The sequence below is a fragment of the Sceloporus undulatus genome, chromosome 2 (genome assembly GCF_019175285.1).
Source record: "Sceloporus undulatus isolate JIND9_A2432 ecotype Alabama chromosome 2, SceUnd_v1.1, whole genome shotgun sequence".
NCBI lineage: Eukaryota > Metazoa > Chordata > Lepidosauria > Squamata > Phrynosomatidae > Sceloporus > Sceloporus undulatus.
In genome coordinates, this window is record NC_056523.1 from 129250159 (window position 1) to 129270813 (window position 20655).

Here is a 20655-nt window from a genome sequence, read left to right on the forward strand (position 1 = left end):
GTTTGAATAACCATTCCTCCGCCAAGGAAAAGAAACATGTTTCAGTGGAGGAAAAGAAACATGTTTTAAAGAACCATATTTAAATCCTACATATAACATCTTAACCTTTTTTAAAAAAGGTAAGACATAAAATATATCAAGATGTTGTACACATCATTAAAATACATTATCATCAAACCACATACTGAAAATAATACATTAAAAACAACAGTAAGAACACCCTGCAGGAATATGTAATTGTGTAATTAGAACAGAAATCAATCAGATATAAAAATGTCTCCAGAAGAGAATCTTATCATAGAATTGATTTGGAAGGGACAGCAAGGGTTATCTAGTCAACCACCTGCCATGCAGGAATACACTACTCCTGAGAGATGGCCACCCAACCTCTGGATGGACGATCTTCAAAGAAGGAAAATCCTTCATTCTCCAGTCAGTCTGTTGCACTGTCAAACAACTACTACAGTAAAGAATTTCTGATGTTTAGGTTGAATCTATTTTCTTGTCATTTGAATTCATTGGTGTGTGTTCTAATCTCTGGAGCAGCAGAAAACAAACTTGTTCTGTCTTTTACATAATATCTGTTCAGATCTTTAAAGAGGGCTATGATGCCACTTCTCAGACTTCTCAAAGCTAAATATGCCCAGCTTTCTCAGTTATTACTGATAAGACTTTTTAATTGTCTTGTTTGCCCTCCTCTGGGCATTTTCCAGCTTGTCAATATCGTTTCTGAACTCAAGTGCCCAGAACTGAACACAATATTTCAGTTGAGGTTATCAAAGAAGGACAGAATGGTACTACTAGTTCACTTGATCTGGCCACTGTAGTCATTTTAATGAAGCCAAGAAATGCATTGGCTTTTTTTGGCTTTGACATCACACTGTTGGCTCATATTTACGTTGTGGTCTGCTGAGACCCCTAGATCCTTTTCCCATGCACTGCTTTCAAGACGTGCCACCTGTCCTATATTTGTGCATTTCATATTTCCAGCCTAGATGGAACTTTACCATCCCTGTTGAAATTCATTTTGTCAGTCTTCACATGGCTCTCCAGTCTGTCAAGATAATTTTGTATTCTGTTCCTGCCCACTGGGGCATTAGCTGCCCCTTCTCCCCAAATTTCATGTTACAATATCTGTGAATTTGATAAGCACACCATCTATTCCATCACCCACCTTGTTTCTAAAGATGTCCAACAACACTGGGTTCAGCACAGACCCTAGTCATATCTGTCCCATCAGAAGGTCCTGCCATTTGCCTAAAAGTGGCAACCTATAAATTCTCTCTGACATTTGCCTCCCAAGTAAATAAGCCATTTCACTTACTACTGGTTTCACCTGCCTCCTCTATTCATTCTTTTATTCCTGCTTACGCAGACTCTCCCATTCCATAGATCACAGAAGGGAAAATTGTGTCATGCAGGCTTTATGTCAGTCCCCCAGGGCCATGTTTGTGGCCCCTGGTGCCTCTGTTTTTTTTTTTAATCCAGTGTTTTGGGTCCCCATGTGGTTTCTTATTGTGTGGGAGGAAATTTTGGGCACATTTTTACTCTCCCAAAATTGTGATCAGGAGAGCAAAAATGTGCCCAAAATTTCCTCCCACACAATAAGAATTTACCCAAGACAGACTTTTATTTCTTAATTGAAAGTAATCCAGACATTGGCTTCTGGGTTATTTCCTGTTGTGGGCGGAAAGTGTCTTTTGTGGGTGAAAATGGCCCAGGTAATGTCAGAAACATGGTGGAAACATTTGGGACCAGATTATGTTTTTCAAGTGTGTGTGTATGGTGGGACATGAGTGGCTGCAAGGTTTCTGAACCCCTGACAATTGCCACCTCTACCATAGATGATTTCATAGTTGTCCTTCTGGCTAATGGTGCTTCCTGACAGGTGATCCTGGGTTTACCATTATTATTTTTTTAAGTATATGCATAGAAAATTAGTGTTCAGAGATAGGCAAGGTGGAACCCCCAGATATTTTGGATTGCAATTTCCAAAATATCTGAATCTTGGTTGTGCCGGATTAGATTTAGGGGAATTGTAGTCCAGGTTGTTTACTTCTGATGTAGCTCTTCTCTGAGATGCTATTTAAGAAAAAGATCTGTCTGCAGTGTGTGTGTGTGTGTGTGTGTGTAGGGGAAGCAATCAAACAAGCAGCCCCCTCTTTCACCACTTTGTTCTCCTCCTTTTCTAAACTGGCCAGAAATGAACTGGCTTCAGTAGGGCAACTTGAAGAAAAGCTGGCAATTGAAAGGCGATGGGGATGAAATGGGATGAGCTGAGCTGAGCAAGAGCAGAGCTTAGGGACTGGTACAGAGTCTGTCCAGCATGATTTTATTTTGGGAGAAATTAGCTTGTATATGCAAAATGAAAATTGAGACTGGAGACGAAGGGCTGCAGTGGCAGTGATTTATTGCCTCTCTGAGCTAAACAAGAGGCCTTAATTGAAAAACATCAGAGGAGACAGCCTGGGCAGAACTGGGGGGAAAGAGCTCATGGCAATCTTGCCAATCTTGCCTTTTGGACAGCCGTGTTGCCAGGTGGCTTTGATGAGTTATGCAGCCCAGATCTGGGGAGCTGGAGAGATCAAGCTGCAAATTGGGGTGCAGATCAAACTGATTGTGCCTGAGATTTTATGGCTGGTGCTAATGAATACCCATCAACAAGATATTGCCTGTTTAGCTTGCTGTGGTGTGCTAATGTTAGTTCTTCTTACACAACCACAGAGTTAGAAGGGTTCAGTTTGGATCATTTACTCAAAATATTGTTCTGAAGTGCAACAGCCTATTTTTTGTGTATTTTCAACCAGTCTGAATTTCAGGCTAGAGATGCAGTTTTATGAAGTGGGCATTATCCCATGGGATCTCATGCTAAAACTTAATTATGTTAGGTTTTTAAGAGGCCAGAGAAAAATTTGGTGTTTTAATGCAAGAGACTGACACGGCTATCCTCTTGGAAAATGTATGACTATGTACAGTAATCATCCATATCCCCTTTTTATCCTTCCTTTGTTAAGTTTTTTTTTAAAACCTCAATCCAAGGCAGAATATCCTAGCCATTAGATGATCTCCTGAACTTGATCACTGAAAGATGGTTTGGTGATATGACGATTCAAGACATCCTCATCTGGGATGCATATGAATATGTATAGAAAATTCAGGATTTGAAACAGCAAGTCAAGTGGATTGGAGATTTTTGAGGAAAGGGGTTGTATTGCCTTGTTTTGTGTAGCTAGAGCAGCTCCCTTAGTATTTTGCCAGTTTAAAATAAAAAGTTTTGCTTTAAAGGTTTGGGCTCTACATTAACAGTGCAGCTTCACTTTTGGTGGGTTGACCACCATTTCCTTCACTCTCAGATGACCCAAATATAGATTCATTTATTTATTTTGCAGGAGGAGAAAACATGGCAACTATCTCATAAATAGTCATGTTATATTTAGGAGTTGTTTCAGTGTAGTCTTTGTATTATGCAGCATACTCTTTGCTTGCTATCTATCTATCTCTCTATCTCAACATCAATGGTATTCTTCACCAAGTTATAAGCGTGGCCTGTGGAAATGGTGCAAACTAAGCATCTTTGTCTCATTGTTTTGTATTATTCTGCAGTGTCACTTCATTTATTCCATTGCTCATGGAAGAGTGGGAGTGTGTGCTCAATAGTGTACCTAAATCACACATACTCAATTACCAGAAGTTTTCTTCAGCAACTCCTCTGAGCGCTGGAAATTTTTTTGGCATTTTACCATGGTCTCATAAAAATAAATGCCAAGATTCTCTGAAGTTCTCCACACAACATTTCCTGCCTTTGCATGGGATTATATTGCTGCATACCTTCAAACTGTCCTAACTTGGCAGAGGCAACTCTTGCCCTTCCAAATAGGCACCAGTCTACTTGTGTGTTCTTTCTTAATAATAACTTTTCCCATCTTAATCACACTCTAAAGTTGCTTGGCCACACATGTTCTGGTTTTCATCTGTGAAATATTGTAGGGTATGATACTGGCTAAGGATGCTTTCAAATGGGGCTTTTATAGTGTAGTTGCCCTGCATTATTAGAATTTTATATGCAGTCCAGAAAGCACTGTCATACGCTTATAACTCTGTTTTCCTATCATTTCTTCCACTTTTCTTTTTAAAAATAATGCAAGAGAAAAAGATGGAATAGCTGTATAAAAACTTTTGATGGACAGTTCTCAGAGCCATTGATCTGAAAAAACACAGTGGGCCTATACAGACCGGCACTTTGTGCCAGCTGGTGGGCAGAGTCAGGGCGCAGTGTCCTCATGCTGGATGCCCTAACTCCACCCCCATGGTGCCATTTTGGCACATGCCAGTCTACACGGTGCACACCATCATGATGCACCTTTGCGCTACATCTACCTGATGTAGTGCTGAAGGGACATCATAAAGTAACGTTGCTGTGGCTATGGCGCCCTTTGGAGAGCGCTTTTTGCAGCTCCTTTTCACACTCCACAGAGGCCAGATCAGGGCCGCGGCATGAGGTTGCCACAGCCCCAATCTAGAGAGCAAAGGGGTGGCTGCATGCCACCCCTTATGGGCAGTCTGGAGAGCCCCTCAGTTTATTGACCTTTGTTTGGCAGAACTGAGTAGTGATTTTGCTTCCTCTCTGAGTTGAAGGAGTTGTCAGATATGGAAGCGAAAGGCCATCCTGTGTGCTTTGCACCTTTGAGTATAAGGGAATCCTTCCTACCTTCCCAGCACATTAAATGATAATGCATTTAGCTTGAGAATTTTAGTGATAGTGGCAGTAGTGCTGGATCTGTACCTGAGCAGACTTACATTTCGGTATCAGCTATAGACTTCACTGGGTGGTGTCATTATTTTGCAGTTGTCTTTTGCACTAGTGCAACTGGATAACAACGGACTAGTCCCTCTGAAAAAATACAAACCATATAACAATAAATGTGAGAAGGATTGGCAAGTGATAGATGATATCATGCCTAGAAACCAGTGATCTAGTCATATAATTGCCCCCCTATCTGGGTCATGCAGTTGTTGTGAGGCTGACCTGTATCTTTTCTCCATACAGTAATTTGTCTGTGATTACTGAACTCACAGTACACTGAAAAGTTTCTCTTTGGGAATGGGAATAATTCTGCCTGTGTTCATTATGCTTTTCAGAGCCATGGATACAAATTTGAATTTAAATGTCTTAGTTGAATTGACCACCTGTAAAATTATAACATGCCCTCATAATGGTATCATTTTCTTTGGGAAAATATTATTTTATTGACATTTGCTTCACTTGTTAATCTGTTCCTTGTTCATTCAGTAAAAAATTATTTTGTAAACTTGATTTGCCTCTTGAATGTCATGGAGTGCCTAGACCATGTTATCTTACAATATTAGCAATTTGCACTTTGAAAATTTGAATGAGGGAACACTGTTTTCAATTTATTTATCCATTCGTAACACTATAATTTATATAACAGCAGGTGAAATCCAAAGATAATGTTTTTCAAATATTGGAACAATTCTTACTGCCATCTATGCACTGAGGTGTATATCTTTGGTGAAGCTGTTCTACTGGTTGGGCCTATTTCTTGTTGCATACGTATCATTTCTCTCATGTTTACACTACTTGGAGAAGGACCTCTGTAGTGTAAGGATGATCTCAGAAAGCCTCAGTTGGAAAGAGTCAACTATTCAGATACTCTGGTCCCAAAAATCTAGCTGATAATTCGCCCATTCTCTTGGCTTTGAGCATAATTAGCTAGTTACGTTTGCCCAGACTGAAAATACTTGACTAATTTAAGCATTAGCTTTAACTGTCTCCTTCATAGTCACTTCTTCCTGCTCCCTCAACAGATTTGCAGATGGAAGCTACTTTCCTCAAGGTGCTATATCATGTTAGTACAGTCTCTGAGAGTATTTCATAACCACTCATGTAGGGCTATTGGCAGAGGTACTTCCCACATTATCAGCTCTTTGTTTTCCAGAGAAGTGTCCAATCAATTTCACTTCACTGGTTGCATTACTAACACAGTGCCACATCCTCATGGGGTATCACCATGGGGGAAGCAGTTTCTGTGAAGAAAAGTATGTAAGTGAAATGCAATTGCACTTGGCACAAGTGTAATGTTACATGCAATTGGCACTTGGTTGAATACCTCCCAAAATTGCCTTTCTAGCCATGAACTTAGTTCCCAAGATACTTTGTGCTAAGTTTTTCTTAAAGTCCCATGGACCTTTGTAATTAACTCATTCTCTGAAGTAGATACCCAACAGAAGAGTAATTCATTAACTGTATTTTCTTTTCTTTCCTCAGGTTGTCCCCAGAGCCTCCCATCCTCTCCCAATGTTTCTGACCCAGAAGGACAGCGTTTAGTCCATAATGGGACCATTTCTTCAGAGTACTTGCATCATGGTGGAGGTGGCCGAATCCTCCTCCTTATCTGTAATGTTGCTGGTGCAGGGCAACAGGCAGTGAGGTGAGTCCTGCTAGAGTAGGATTACCAGGACTCTTACAGCTTTAACAGTTGTCTGGATCAGAAAGACACATTGTTAAGTTCTGTCAGAACAGATGCGGGATGGGTGGGAATGGGCAACGGCAGAGAATCATCCAGCTGCCTATTCCTATACCTTGAAGAACACAATGTGGAACTGAAGATGCTGTGCTTCCAGCTACTTGAATGGAGCTTGATGCTTCTTCATTATGTTACTTTACGATAGTTAGTAAATAATCATTTAGGAAGGGGACAGCATCAGATGGGTTGCATCAGATGGATGAATGAGGGGAGAAACATGTAGTTTCACCTGTAGGAACTTTACAAAACATCTTCCTGGTTCAGAATCTGCTAAGTATGAAAACTACAGGAGGCCCATCCTACATCCTACCAGGCAACTCCATGTTAGAGAAGAGAGCTCTTGCTAGAATGTTATATTTTCAGAAACAGGCATTTGGCCTGTTTTCACATGCTAGCAACCTAATGAAAAGGCAGTGAGCTGGGTTTAGACCTCTTTTTTGTTGCATGGGATTTCCTAGCATATGGGTTATCTGGTTAGCATAATTCAAGGTCTAGTTCCATACAGAAGCGGAGGATCTCAACTCAAGTATATGCTACTGCCCCAAGTTATTTTGTTGCGTGAGGCAGCGGATAAGACGCCTCCACCATGTACACAGGCTGGTCAGATTGACAAGTGAATCATATTTTGATACTGGAGATGACATAACACCTGCTTGAAGCCAGTAGGCTAGCATGAGGGCACAGAACAGCTCACACGGCCCAGATAGTGTTCTTCTGGACACCTCGATACTACACAACTATGTGTAGCACCTGCCAGCTGAGACTGTGTTCTCATTTTACATAATGGTAGGGCTGCCTCTGGTGGCAGCCTCTTCATATATGTGCTATATATGAAGTGGTCCCAAAAGGAGCAGAAAAGATCCATCCTTTTTGTAGCTGAGGCTGCCCTGGGATGGCTTTCAGGTGCTCTGGGGACACGCATCATGTAAACATCATGCTCCCGGTGTGGCCGGAAGCTGCCTGTGTCTGCCTTCTGTTTCGGGCCTGACTAAGAAGTCCTGAATCACCACACAGATTTAGTCAGTAGTGGACTTCTCAGCCCCCAGATGAATAAGACAGTGGTCTCCAAAGGCATGAACTGAGTTCTTTTACTTTCCTAACTGCCATGTTATAGTCAAGAAGGCCTTTTCTTATTAAGGCCAAAATGTATTAGACTTTTTAAAAGAACTGAATTTACAGTTGACTATCTCAGAATGCATGTAGCTTGTCTTTTTATTGTTTTCTGCCATGTTAGCAAGCACCACATCTAATATGGTTTTCAGGCAAATTAAAGGGCCATGGAGACTTTCACGGGTATGGTACAGACAATGTACTGCCTTCCAGGTGTTGTGGATTGCAGTCCTTATAGTCCACAACCATTGACTGTGTTGATTGTGACTGATGGAAGTTAAAGTTCGGAACATTTGGAGGCCTCAGGAGCCAGCATCTCCCTTTAAACCAGGGTAGGGCAAAGTGCAGCCTTGGGGCCAAATGGGGACACCAAACTAGGGGGAGTAGCTAATACCCCAGAGGATAGGATCAAAATTCAAGAAGACCTGAATAGACTAGAAAGTTGGGCCAAAGCTAACAAAATGAAATTCAACACGAAGAAATGTAAGGTACTGTACTTAGGGCAGAAAAACGAAATGCTTAGATATAGGATGAGGGACACCTGGCTGAATGAAACTACATGTGAAAGGGATTTAGGAGTCCTAGTAGACCACAAGTTGAACACGAGTCAACAGTGTGATGCAGCAGCTAAAAAGGCCAATGCAATTTTAGGCTGCATCAATATAAGTATAGTGTCTAGATCAAGGGAAGTAATAGTGCAACTATATTCTGCTCTGGTCAGGCCCCACCTGGAATATTGTGTCCTGTTCTGGGCACCACAATTTAAAAAGGATGTGGAGAAAGTGGAGCATGTCCAAAGGAGAGCGACTAAAATGGTGAAGGGTCTGGAAGCCAGGCCGTATGAGGAACGACTTAGGGAGCTGGAGATGTTTAGCCTGGAGAAGAGAAAGTTAAGAGGTGATATGATAGCCCTGTTTAAATATTTGAAGGGATGTAATATTGAGGAGGGAGCAAGCTTGTTTTCTGCTGCTCCAGAGACTAGGACCCGGAACAGTAGATGCAAGCTTCAGGAAAAGAGATTCCATCTCAACATTAGGAGGAACTTCCTGACAGTAAGGCGGTCTGACAGTGGGACACACTCCCTTGGAGTGTGGTGGAGTCTCCTTCCTTGGAGGTCTTTAAACAGAGGCTGGATGGCCATCTGTCGGGGATGCTTTGATTTGGATTTCCTGCATGGCAGGGGTTGGACTGGATGGCCCTTGCGGTCCTCCAACTCTGTGATTCTATTAAAAAAATGAAAGTGGAATTCTCATCATTTTCTATTCTCTACTTGTTTTGTGTGTGTGTGGGGGGGGGGTATATATGTCAATTGGTGCAGTCCTATGAGATTCCCAGAGTAAACTAAAAACAAAACAAAAAAAAACATAGAACTCCCTGGACCTTTTCCAGTTGCCCACTCCTGCTTTAGATGGAAGGAGAATGGCACTAAAATTAAATGGAGACTTCTGTCTCTTGGTACCTGCCTCTCAATGCTCTTCATATAAGCAGTTAGCTAAGAAGCCTTTTCTTTTCTTCTAGATCCCAGTCTGCTAATTGGCAGCCCTGAAAAGCTGGAAACAATCAGATAAGCAGCGACTGGGCTTGTTAAGAGCTGTTTCCTTAGTGTGTCATTTGGCACAACATCTGGATTCTGTAGAATTAATGTTAAGGTCTGATAAAGCAAGCCTAGTGGCAAATTAACAGCCTTTCCTTGATGGCAGACAGTCTTCTGGAACTGTTGTGCTGCTCTTTTGGCCAATTGGAACTGGACAGCTGGTCTGGAGGAACAACCATAGGGTATCCTGAGCCATCCCCATAGCTCTCCTTGTGACAGTGCTCTGCCCAGTAGGGTTTTTTTTCCTTCAAAAGTCAATTTTTCCCATGCTGGAGATGGAAGAACAGCTCTACATTTCCCAGTAGCTGCAGGCTAGGAGGAGCTCACAGGCGGGTGATTGGATGCAAAAGCACTGTAGGCAGGTACTGAATTCACATTGCACATCCCAAATGTCATTACGTAACACTCTGGATGCTTGCAGCCGCTAATAAACCATCATCAGCTGGGAAACAGCTTGTGACATGCTGAGCTTTATGGAGGGCAATTTATCTAGTAATATTTCCATGTTATCCAGACAGGCCTAACCCATTCTCTCTCCTCCCCCCTCACTCCCCTCACCCACTCGACACATCTCCTTTCCCTAAGTACTTTTTCAGGGCAAGAACTTATCTTATCTGGTTCCTAGAAATCTTTACCTTTTCCAGACCTGAACTTCTATTTGTTTTATTCTGCATTTTCAACCAAATAGCACATATTGGTAATAGGGCTTAGAATATGAAGTAGAAAGGAGAGCCTTCCAGCCTAGTAGTGGCTCCTGATGAAAGGTTACCTTTTGAACTACAGTTCCCAGAATCCTCCAGCATTGGCTAGCAAGTTTTCAGAGTTGTGTGCCAACAAGTAACTAAGAACTAACCTGGACTTCTGAGATCAGTCCTGATCTGTTGCCTTCAGGTTATTTAGGCCTGCCTCCTAATTGACTGTGTTTTAGTTACCAAGACCAGACAGGAAATAGAATGAAGTTATCATTGAAATATGCTCATTGATGACTGGGTTGCTGAACTTGTTGTGGTGCCCATTGTTAGTTACACATTTGAGTGGGCATTCAGGTTGGCCCAGAAATGTGTAAGTGTGGTTTTAAGGAATCCTGTCAGTTATATAAACTTGGCATTTCTTCTTGGCCTGACAAATTGGCCATGTGTCCATTGTAGCTAGAGTTCCTCACTTAACTCATACATTCTCCAAGCTCTGGATCTGGCAGGAGGCAGAATCAGAGCTAAATAACCCAGTACAGAAAAGGAAAAGATACCAGGGAGGAACTGGTTAATGTCTGCTCTTGTTCTTCCATATTGCCTGGTAGCAGGACAGGGTGACGAGGTGGAGAAGATACTCTCCAATGGAAGTAAGCATTGGTGTGGGGTGTGGTTTTTTTGGGGGGGAAGATGAAAGTTTTCATGGCATCTTTTCCTATAAGTTTCATTATTTTTCTTGATAACTCCTGTGAGTCCCAAGCAAATTAAAGAAGCCTGGAGTGCCAATCTTTCAATGTGGCTGAGAGATATGTTGCCACCACCAGAGTTTTTAATGCCAAGTTACCAGCTGTGAGCCTGAAGCTCTCTTTAAAGTCAGGAATCAAGCAGTTCAGACCAAGAGATGTAAGTGCAGTCTTTCAAATCCTAAGGCAATATGTTTACATTTTAAAAAAATAGTGTTTTCCAAATGAACAAAAGAGTTTAGTCATAGAAAGTAAAGCCTAAAAACAAATATGCACACTATTCTCTAGTCTAGGAAATAATATACTAGATAGCGTAGGTTTTCTTTCAGCTACAGGATTAAGAAAAACGATTTCTACTGAAAGCTGTACAGGGAAAGTCTTGGGTTTCCCAAATCTTCCATGCAAACTGTCAGACCAGACTAGACTTTCCCTTAAATAATTATCTTGGCTTTGAAGTGGAAATAACATTTAGGTTTCCATTTAGTCAATTTGCATAGTCCTCAAGCATGTGTGCCCTTAACCTAAGATTGTTAAATCCTTTCATCCTGCCCACCCATCTTATGCTACACTGTTTAATACAAGATCTGATTGCACTCTCCGAGAGTGTGTAATGAGTAATTATGAAAACTTTCTGAGAAAATACTAGCTAAAACATAAGAGTTCCAGACAACAAATTTTGATTAGCAACAGATGCATCAATATAGCATCAGGTTACCCAGGCTACACCTAGAGATGTATTTTTATAGTAAGGACATGAACAGTAGCCTACAGATGTATATTTCTTGGGAAACAACCAAACAAGAATTGCTAGAAAACTGGTTTTGCATTATGGAGTGGAGCCGTCCAAATGGCATCCTGATGCAGGAGGCCCATGTATGCTGTGCATAGTTTCACTGTACCACCCATCACTTCTCTTAGTTCATCTCTGCAGAACTGACCAGCTGCTTTCAAAGGTTCCATAAACTACTTTTCTGTGTCTTCACTATGATCTTGGAAGTTTCCTCAGGACTCTTTGTTTCATGCAGTTGAATAAACATCCAGTAAAACTGACTGATGAAGAGGATGGTCAGTGCGCATCCAAACAGAGGAACAAGAGTGGTACAGTAACTCTTGTTGGTTTTGCAGCACCACCCTTATTGATGGATTTGGGGACAGAGAAGATGTTGAGAGTGGAGAGCAGAAGTAGGAGTTTTAGCGAACCATCATACAATATAGTTTCAAGAAAGCATGCACCATCATCACAGCACACACCCCTCCTCAAAGCTGTGTCAGCCTGGCAAGTTTAGAGAAGAGGTGGCTGAACAAAGCAGAATGTGTGTGTTCTTTGAGAATAAACTCAGTTGCACTATTGAGGTGAATTCGGTGTGCCTTTTCTCCTGCTGAAGCCAGCAGACTGCAATCTTACACCAGCATTTGGACTATACACTGAAATTAAAATGAGGCTGCAGCCTTGAAGGAGGCAGGTGGACAATATCATTCCAACCCAATGGTGGCTGCATCAGATACACGATGACATATCACATGTACACATATGTACATACTCTTACAAATGAAGCCAATCCCCCTGCCCCCAGAGGATCATGGATCTGTGCAAAATGATGAGTAGCGGAGAACTGAGAGTGTTTAATCCAAAACCTTCTGTTTTGTAGAACATTACAGCTGGATTGTTTCTATAAAAGAATAATTCTAGAATAAGGTTCCCTCCTCCTCCTCTATACCCACTCACAGCAATCATGTATTATTGCAGGGGAAAGATGGCTGTTTAGCTTTGAATTGTGAATTTGTGAGCCTTGGCTGAGGAGAATGATTTTATTTTGAAGAGTGGGCCTTTAGTTTAGTATAGACTTAAGAGGTAGTTGTTATCTCTCTTCTGCTGTTAACAAGCTAGCATCCACAGGCCTGATTATGGCTGTTGTCTCTCCTTGTATTGCGCTCTCTCTCTCTCTCTCTCTCTCTCTCACACACACACACACACACACACACCTTCTTAAGGTAATCAGCTGAACAGAAGTCCTTCAAGCCATAGGTTTTTGACCACAACATTGGTCACTAACTGCTGTTAGTTACAGATAAACAGGAACACAAGCAGTGAAAAACAGGGTCTTATGAGCAGAATGAAGGACAACTGAAACAAATCAATGATATTTCTGTCAATTTGCAGTACTTAAAAGACTGACCAAAACCCCCCACACATCTTTCAACTGCTGGTATTCACTAGCCCTGGCAAAACCAGAAGTGAGTGTTTCTCAGATTTATTTTGTCCTTCCACAGGGAAATCGAACTTGTATTCTGTAAGCATGACTGGTAGCATCCAAAGAAATATCTTTGTTCCAGTTGCAAGTTTGAAGAGACAACAGGAGTGCCACTCCTGTGAGATTTGACTTGCTTTGGACTGCCATCTCCTATGAGAGTTGGACTGCTAGCTCCTGTGAGAGTTGGCATGCTTTGTGTGAAAAGCTGGTCTGAGTTGTGAATTAAAATTCTTATCTTTAATTTGGGTACTGGAAACAACGTTGTTGTTTTTTAAAGTATTTCTTAAAATCCATTTGTCCTGAATTACACATGTCTCTGATTCCTGCATTCTGGTGGCATCTGAAACATTTTGGGATACTGATCGAGTGCCCTGTTTTGAAAGACAGATGTATAAAAAGTTACTGTTTCCGATTTTTAAACATCTAGTTGTCTTACACTACACCAATTAAGTTGTTATTGTTGTGTGCCTTCAAGTCATTTCTGAATTATGGTGAGCCTAGCATTGGTTTTTCTTGGTAAGATTTGTTCAGAGCATTGCTCTTGCCTTCCTCTGAGCCTGAGAGATTGTGACTTGTCCAAAGTCATCCAGTGGATTTCCATGGCCAAGCAATGAGTTCACACCCTGTTCTCCAAAGTCATAGTCCAGTGCTCAGACCACTACACCATGCTGGGTATCACAAAGATTATATGTAAACCAAATTTCAGTTTCCCAGTTGGCATGAGAGTAGCTTAACTGTACAATATAAATTCTTTTTTTAAATATAATTTATGTTGAAGTTTAATTATTACATAAAAGAAAAATAGAAAGACAATTGAAAAAAGCAAGAAAAATACATAAAACACTAGACAAATATGACTAATAAATCCTTCCCTTCCCAAGTCAACTTCGCACACTTCACTGACTACAGTTATTTAAATTATGTATAAAGTTTCTCCTCTCCAAAGTTAATTATATATAAATTCTTTCCCCATATACAGAAAAGAACTCATTCTTGGAACTAAAAACCTAAAATTGCACCGTCTCCTTCTCTTTTCTTAATAAATCCTATGAAAGGCTGCCAGGTCTGTTAAAAAAAAACTGATTGAGTTTTCTTTTATCCACTTAGTCAACATCTCTGATACTGTGAGATCCAGTAGGTTTTTTTATCCACTTTTCAATGTTTTTAATTTTTTTCTGCCTCCAGTACAATTTTCGCAAATATCAATCTTGCTGCTGTAATCATATAGCATATTAGGGTTTTATTCTCTTTTTCCATTTTTTCCTCATTATCTAACGTATTTAGAATATATAATTTAGGTTGGAACATTGTTTCTGTTCCTAAAATCTTTTGTATCCACCCACTATTCCACTCACTGATTGTTAGCCAATTCCTTGCCTTTTTACATGATCACTACTGATGGTAGAAAGAGCCAACCTGCGTGTTACACTTCCAACATCTATTGTTTACTTTTAAAATAAATTCTGATCAATTTATCAAGGGTCAAATACCACCTGGAGGTATTTTGAATCCTTTGTGCGAGATGAGAAATGAAAGACCATGGGCATAAATCACTATCAGTTATTTAGCTATGTAGTCACCTTAGTTATGTGGCTTTCTTTTGGTCCTACCACCACACAGATAGGTATTTTGAGGACACAGGAGAGAGCCTTCTCAGTGATTGCTCCTAAGTCGTAAAACCCCTTTCCACAGGAGGTTTGACTGCCCCCTGCAGGCCTTCTGGCAGCAGGATTTTTTTTTTAATTCAGGCAGGCCTTTGGTTTTAAAGTTGGAGTAACAGATGTTTCAATGGGGTATGCTGAGTTTGTATCTTTTTATTAAGGTTTAACTGTGTTTTAAGGTTGCTATAAGTCAAAAATGACTTGGAAGCACACAACAACAACTATGTTTTAAAGACAATTTTGAACTTGTTTTTATAAACTGGTTTGGCATTTAAATATTTTTTCATTGCTGTTTAATTATGGCTTATTATTAATAGCTCTTCAGCTGTATTTAGTTTTAATTTGATGTAAGCCACCTTGAATCCTGTGCTGGAATTAAAACATAATGTCAAATAGATAGATAGATAGATAGATAGATAGATAGATAGATAGATAGATTTTCAGCTTTCACAGGGAATTGGGGTTTTTTTGTACTGCATATGTAACGTATGTCATGACTCTTGTACATGGAGAAACAGCCTAACAATATGGGGATTTCTGTCAGTGCATGACAGTGCAGGACACTTTCTTTGTGTCCCCAAGTGAGCAAGGGTAGGTGGAGCCTGGTATCCTCGCCACGGTGCCCCTTGAAGTAGTAAGCAAAATCTGTAGTCTATGAATTTTTGTGTTTTGTTTTTGTATGTGTTAGGTTTGGCCCTCCATTGCTGATGCGGGAGGACAGAGTCATGTCATGGGATCAACTGCAGCAGTGCATCCTGTCTAAAATGCGATATCTGATGAGAAGGGAGGCCCAAGTGCAGGTGAGTAGACCCTGGTATGCAATTATACAGTAGTAGTATAGGAGGAACTTCCTGATAGTAAGGGCTGTTTGACAGTGGAACACACTCCCTCGGAGTGCAGTGGAGTCTCCTTTCTTGGAGGTCTTTAAACAGAGGCTGGATGGCCATCTGTCGGGGATGCTTTGATTGAGAGTTCCCGCATGGCAGAATGGGGTTGGACTGGATTGCCCTTGTGGTCTCTTCCAACTTCTATGATTCTATGATTCCTTCTCTGTGCTTTATAAAAGAAAGACCTGGCTACTTATAGGAGGTAGTGCACTTCTGTTACAGAAGGAACAGAGTGAGATGCATTTGTCAGGGAGCTCATAAGATGAGAATAATCTTGATCCAGTCCCTTCAGAAGCATTCCTTCTTTCTGTAGTTCAGGAATCATGATGGGGAAAGGAAAACTTCATTAATCTTTGGATAACTCTAGACTACTGCTAGACAATTATTTATAAATTATTTATTTCATAAATTATGCGTGCATTTCTTTATTGATAGGTAAAAACATGAGCGTCCATGCTCTTTTACCAAGTCAAAAGTAGGTTCCTGCTCCAAGGAGTTTATGATCCAAAATCTGACACAGGGGAGACAGCAGTGAAAGGGAAAGAAAATGAAAGCAAACGTGGAATGAATATACATTCTTTCAGTTACATGTACTTCAGTTTAGTCACAGTAAGGCACGGGGACAATATTTTGAACTTTCAGTCTAGTTCTGAAAACTCAAAATGCCTTTTAGGGACAAGTGATTCATTTTCAATGTTGTATTAATTTTTGTTCATGGAACTCGTCTTTCAGAGTTGTTCTAAATGAATAGCATTTTAATTAAATTATAGCTTATTAAGTCATAATTGCATGCCACAAGGGACCTAAAATTAAATTCCTGCGCTAAATGAAGACTGATTATGAGATCCAGATCCAGGGTAGTCACTTGTACGTGTTTCATTCTTCTTTCCCCCAATCAGTCTATAGAAATGTCAGTGGGAAAGATCCTACTTTAGTCCCTTTAATTGCCTCTGTTTCTTCAGTTTTTACTTCCAAAACAACTTTTGGAAGTTAAAACTGCAGCAGTAAGTGCTGATGCCTCATGCGCTTTGGGGAGAAAAACAGTTTTGGCAAAAGGCACCCCCTTAGGGTTGCCATGAGTCAGAAACAACTTGAAGACACATAGCAACAACAACAACAAGCCATTTCTCTGTTCACACTGAATGTTTGATCAGGTATAATGCCTTCCCTCCTGGGTAGTGTTACAAGAAGTGAAGTGTGTAGTAGATATGGCCCCACTGTTTGCAGGCAGATCAGTTCTATAGTCCTTATCAGCATCATGGCCAAATATCTTCAACTGACCAGTAGTATACAAAGGGTTATTTTTGTTTAGTTGGCTCTGTCAGTTCAGGGATAATGAGATAGCCAGGAACAGACTGGGAGAGTAAACTTTCCTGTTGGCAACTTGCTTACAGTACTGTTTTCATACCTATTATAGCAGGAGACTGATCATGTCTACATAGTTCAGTTTCCTTTGTTTGGCTGTATATAATCTTCTTCCCATATAACCTTCTTCCAGTTACTTTGCCCTGGAGAGCAGGTATACTCCAGTCCGAGGGACCCATTCCCCATCCACAAGGATTTGCATTGTTATCCCTGAGATAGCTTGGGTAGAATTTGTTGTTTTGGGAGCCCAGTTCTGCCACTTGCTGTGAAGAGATGCTGGATCCCATCTGCCAATGAGCTGTGATGGCTTCCTTCTCTTGTGCCCCACTTGCTGCATCGATTTATTACCAATAAAGTTTTACCTGAAACAGTGGTGTTTGTAGGGTTTTGCTATTAAATCAAGTTTCAGGGAACTTTGGAACTACAGCAATTTCCAGCTCAGAATAAGATGGATGACCTTTAGTTTCCTTTATAAGGGGCTTCAGCTGCTGTTCCAGATGGAGATGTTGTGGAAAATGGAATATCATGGCCCTTGTCCTTGACAGCTGTGTTCATGGCTAGGAAATAAGAGCATCCAGAGTTTTTGTGACTGGTTAATTGGTGGCTCATTAATATATACAGTTGCCCCTCTGTATCCATGGATTTATTGTTTACCCCTGAATTCAACCATCCATGGATGGAAAATATTTGAAACAAAATTCAAAAAGCAAACCTTGATTTTGCTATTTTATATAAGGGATACCATTTTACTGGGTCATTGAATATAATGGGACTTGAGCATCCATGGATTTTGGTATCCACAAGGGTCCTGGAACTAAACCCCAGCAAATACCAAGGGCCCACTGTAATAATAGCCTTGCAGGTCAAGCCTATATGGAAACCACACTCCCTGCTCTGTTAGTCGTTTCTAGTAACCCTAGATGAGCATGGGTTGACTCTGGTTATTCAGTGACAAACAAATGGAACTCTCCACATGCTGAAATCTGTTTTATTGTTACTTGGCATAATCTGGCGTTAAGACCTCATGAATATGGTGTCACCTAATGTAATATGGTTCAGAATAAGCAGATGGGAGAGTCAAGTATTCTGAATGTAGAGATGAATGATTTATTGGACCCTGTTTCTCCCACAAAGACCTGTGAAATCCCAGTAATTCCAGAAGTGCAGTCTGTGGCATTTCTTATTTCTTCATCAGTATCTTTTGGAAGAACAGGAAGAAATGAACTGGTATTTCAGACTGCAGCATTTCCCATTGATCTGTGAAGTCCATTATCTAGTAGCCCATAATAATGAACTGTTAGGAAGAAAATAATGCCTCTTCTTAATGTGCCCAGTCAGTGAATCAGTGTATGGAGACCAATATATCCTTCCTTATCCCAGCAGTTCTTAAGCATGACATTAGCACACTTGAACTTTAGGCTGTTTCTCTGCCAACTTACATTCACTCTGTCAGTCTGAATGGCAACAAAACGTGACTGACAGATGACCTTCAGTGTATCCCATTGATAGCTCTGGTGGACTGTATGCAGAAACTTAAAACCTAAGCAGACAGAGACTGCTTTGTGGGGTGAGCCATAGGGTATGGAAAAGAGTCATCATGGTGTTTCATTTCTGCAGGATTGTGATGTGGTGGTGAAGGTTTGATCTTGGGAGTAGGAGACCTTGCCAAAAGACTCTTTTTGAATGGAGTGGTTTTCTACACAGTCAGATATAGAATCATAAGCTGCATCTGCATTGCAGAAATAATGCAGTTTGATACCACTTTAACTGTCATGGCTGAAATGCTATGGAATTTTGGGATTTGTACTTTGGTGGGGCACCAAAGCTCTCTGAAAGGGAAGGCTTAATATCTCACAAAACTACAAATCCCAGAATTACATAGCACTGTGCCATGGCAGTCAAAGCAATGTCAAACTGATTTATTTCTCCAGTGCAGACAAGGCCATAGAGTTGGAAAGAAACTTGAAGATCATCTGATCCAACCCCATTGCTCAGTCCAGGCTCTGTGGTGTTGCATGCAGCCCCAATTGATACATATCTAGCTCTTTTAGGAAATTTCTTCTAATGTTTACCCCAACAGGGACGTAGCTAGGATTTTAGGAAGGGGGGGGGTCCAGACTAAGTGCTACCATTATAATGGGGCATGGGTGCGGCGGCGCAGCAGCACACACCATTCATTTTTCTAATGGAAGGGGGGGTCTGGACCCCAAGATCCCCCCCTCCTCTTGGCTATGTCCCTGACCCCAAATCTACTTTCTTGGAAATTTCCACTTATTAGTTGTATACCTGACTTCTTGACTAACATAAAAATATCTGCTTCATTTTCATGACAACTTGTCAGACATTTAAAGCTTCCCCCCCCCCCCCCTTTAATTTTCAGGGAAAGGTATGGGTGCAGAATATTTTGATTTCAGTAAGGCTTCTGATATTGTTTCCTGTGATATTCTTGCAGGCATGGTAGTAAAATGTGGTTGAGGCAATGCTATTTGTAACAGAGATAACCCAAAGATTACTTATCAACAGTTCTTCTTCATCCTGGGGGGAAGATAGTGGTGGGCTGCTCAAGGTTCTGTCATCAGCCTGCTGTTGTTCACCTTCTTTATAAACAACTTGGATGGTGGAATAGAGGGCATGCTTATCACATTTACAGATGACAAGGTAGAAGGGATAGCTAACACCCCAGGATTGGAATTCAAAATAATAGATTGGAGATCTGTGCCAAAACTAACAAAATACATTTCAAAAAGGATAAATGTAAGACACTTTGCTTAGGCAGAAAAAAAACCCAAAATTTATAAATATAGGATGGGTGACATGCCTGGGTTGACAACAGTACATGTGAAAAATATCTAGGGATCCTAACAGGCCACAAGTTAAACATGAGTCAGTAGTCATGCAAGGCTAGCTGTGTTGGCCATTTAACAAATACAAACAAAAATCCATCAGTGATACCTTTATTGGCCAACCGAAATGCACAATATATTTGTTACAAGCTTTTGAAGCTCCATGGCCTTCTTCATCAGGCAAGATATTACAAACCAAACTGGAGGGGGAAAAACCAGTTGCAGATGTTAGTAAGCTGCCTGCATGTTTTTTCATTCCTTAGTAAAGATGTTATGTTGGGGAGGATATCTTTTGCAGGCAGGCTCCTCCTCCTTCTGGCAATGTTGCAATAGGGAGATTTTCAAAGTCCAGGAAATTTAAAGTCCATTTGCATCTGAACAGGGACCCTTCTTTTGCTATCCAAACAGTGTTGCCAATTTCCAGGGCATTCCCCGGTTTCCAGGTAATAAAAAGCCTTTCTGGGTAATTTCCGGGTATAAATAAAAGCCTTTCTGTTTATGGGGAATTATTTCACTTACCGCCCCCTCAAAATGTCCGAAAATGCCTTTTCTGCTCCAAAAATCACCGACCCAGAAGTTCCCGCCCCCAAAATGGCTGACCCAGAAGTCTCCACCCCCTTTTGCCTTCCCACTTGACCCAGAAATCCCAGATGCCCAGGGGAATTTGGGAGCGTTTGGGGGATTTTCAGGGGGATTTCCTTTGTGGGTGATTGGCAACACTGAATCCACTGTGTTTCCATTCCAGTGAGGTCACAGGCCTCTTTGTAGGCAGAGAACAATGAATGCCTCAAGAAGTCTCTTATGTTTTTGCATCAGGAATATTTGGGTAGTGTAGAGGTAAAACATGTGAATTCAGTCCAAATGAGTCAGTAGTAAGATGCGGCAGCCGAAAACCCCAGTGCAATTCTAAGCTATAACAACAGGAGTAAAATATCTATTTTAGACCAAGGTAAGTTATAGTGCCAA

The 20655-nt window shown here is 41.0% G+C and overlaps 1 protein-coding gene across 1 annotated transcript in view; it reads left to right on the forward strand.

Moving 5' to 3' along the window:
• Positions 1-20655, forward strand: part of USP43 (ubiquitin specific peptidase 43) — a gene marked incomplete at its 5' end in the record, with an annotated part of 151409 nt that overhangs the window by 71706 nt on the left and 59048 nt on the right. The window contains 2 exons of the mRNA XM_042447544.1: positions 6287-6449; positions 15283-15394. Coding sequence (XP_042303478.1) covers positions 6287-6449; positions 15283-15394 — 275 coding nt within the window. The remainder of the gene's footprint in view (positions 1-6286; positions 6450-15282; positions 15395-20655) is intronic.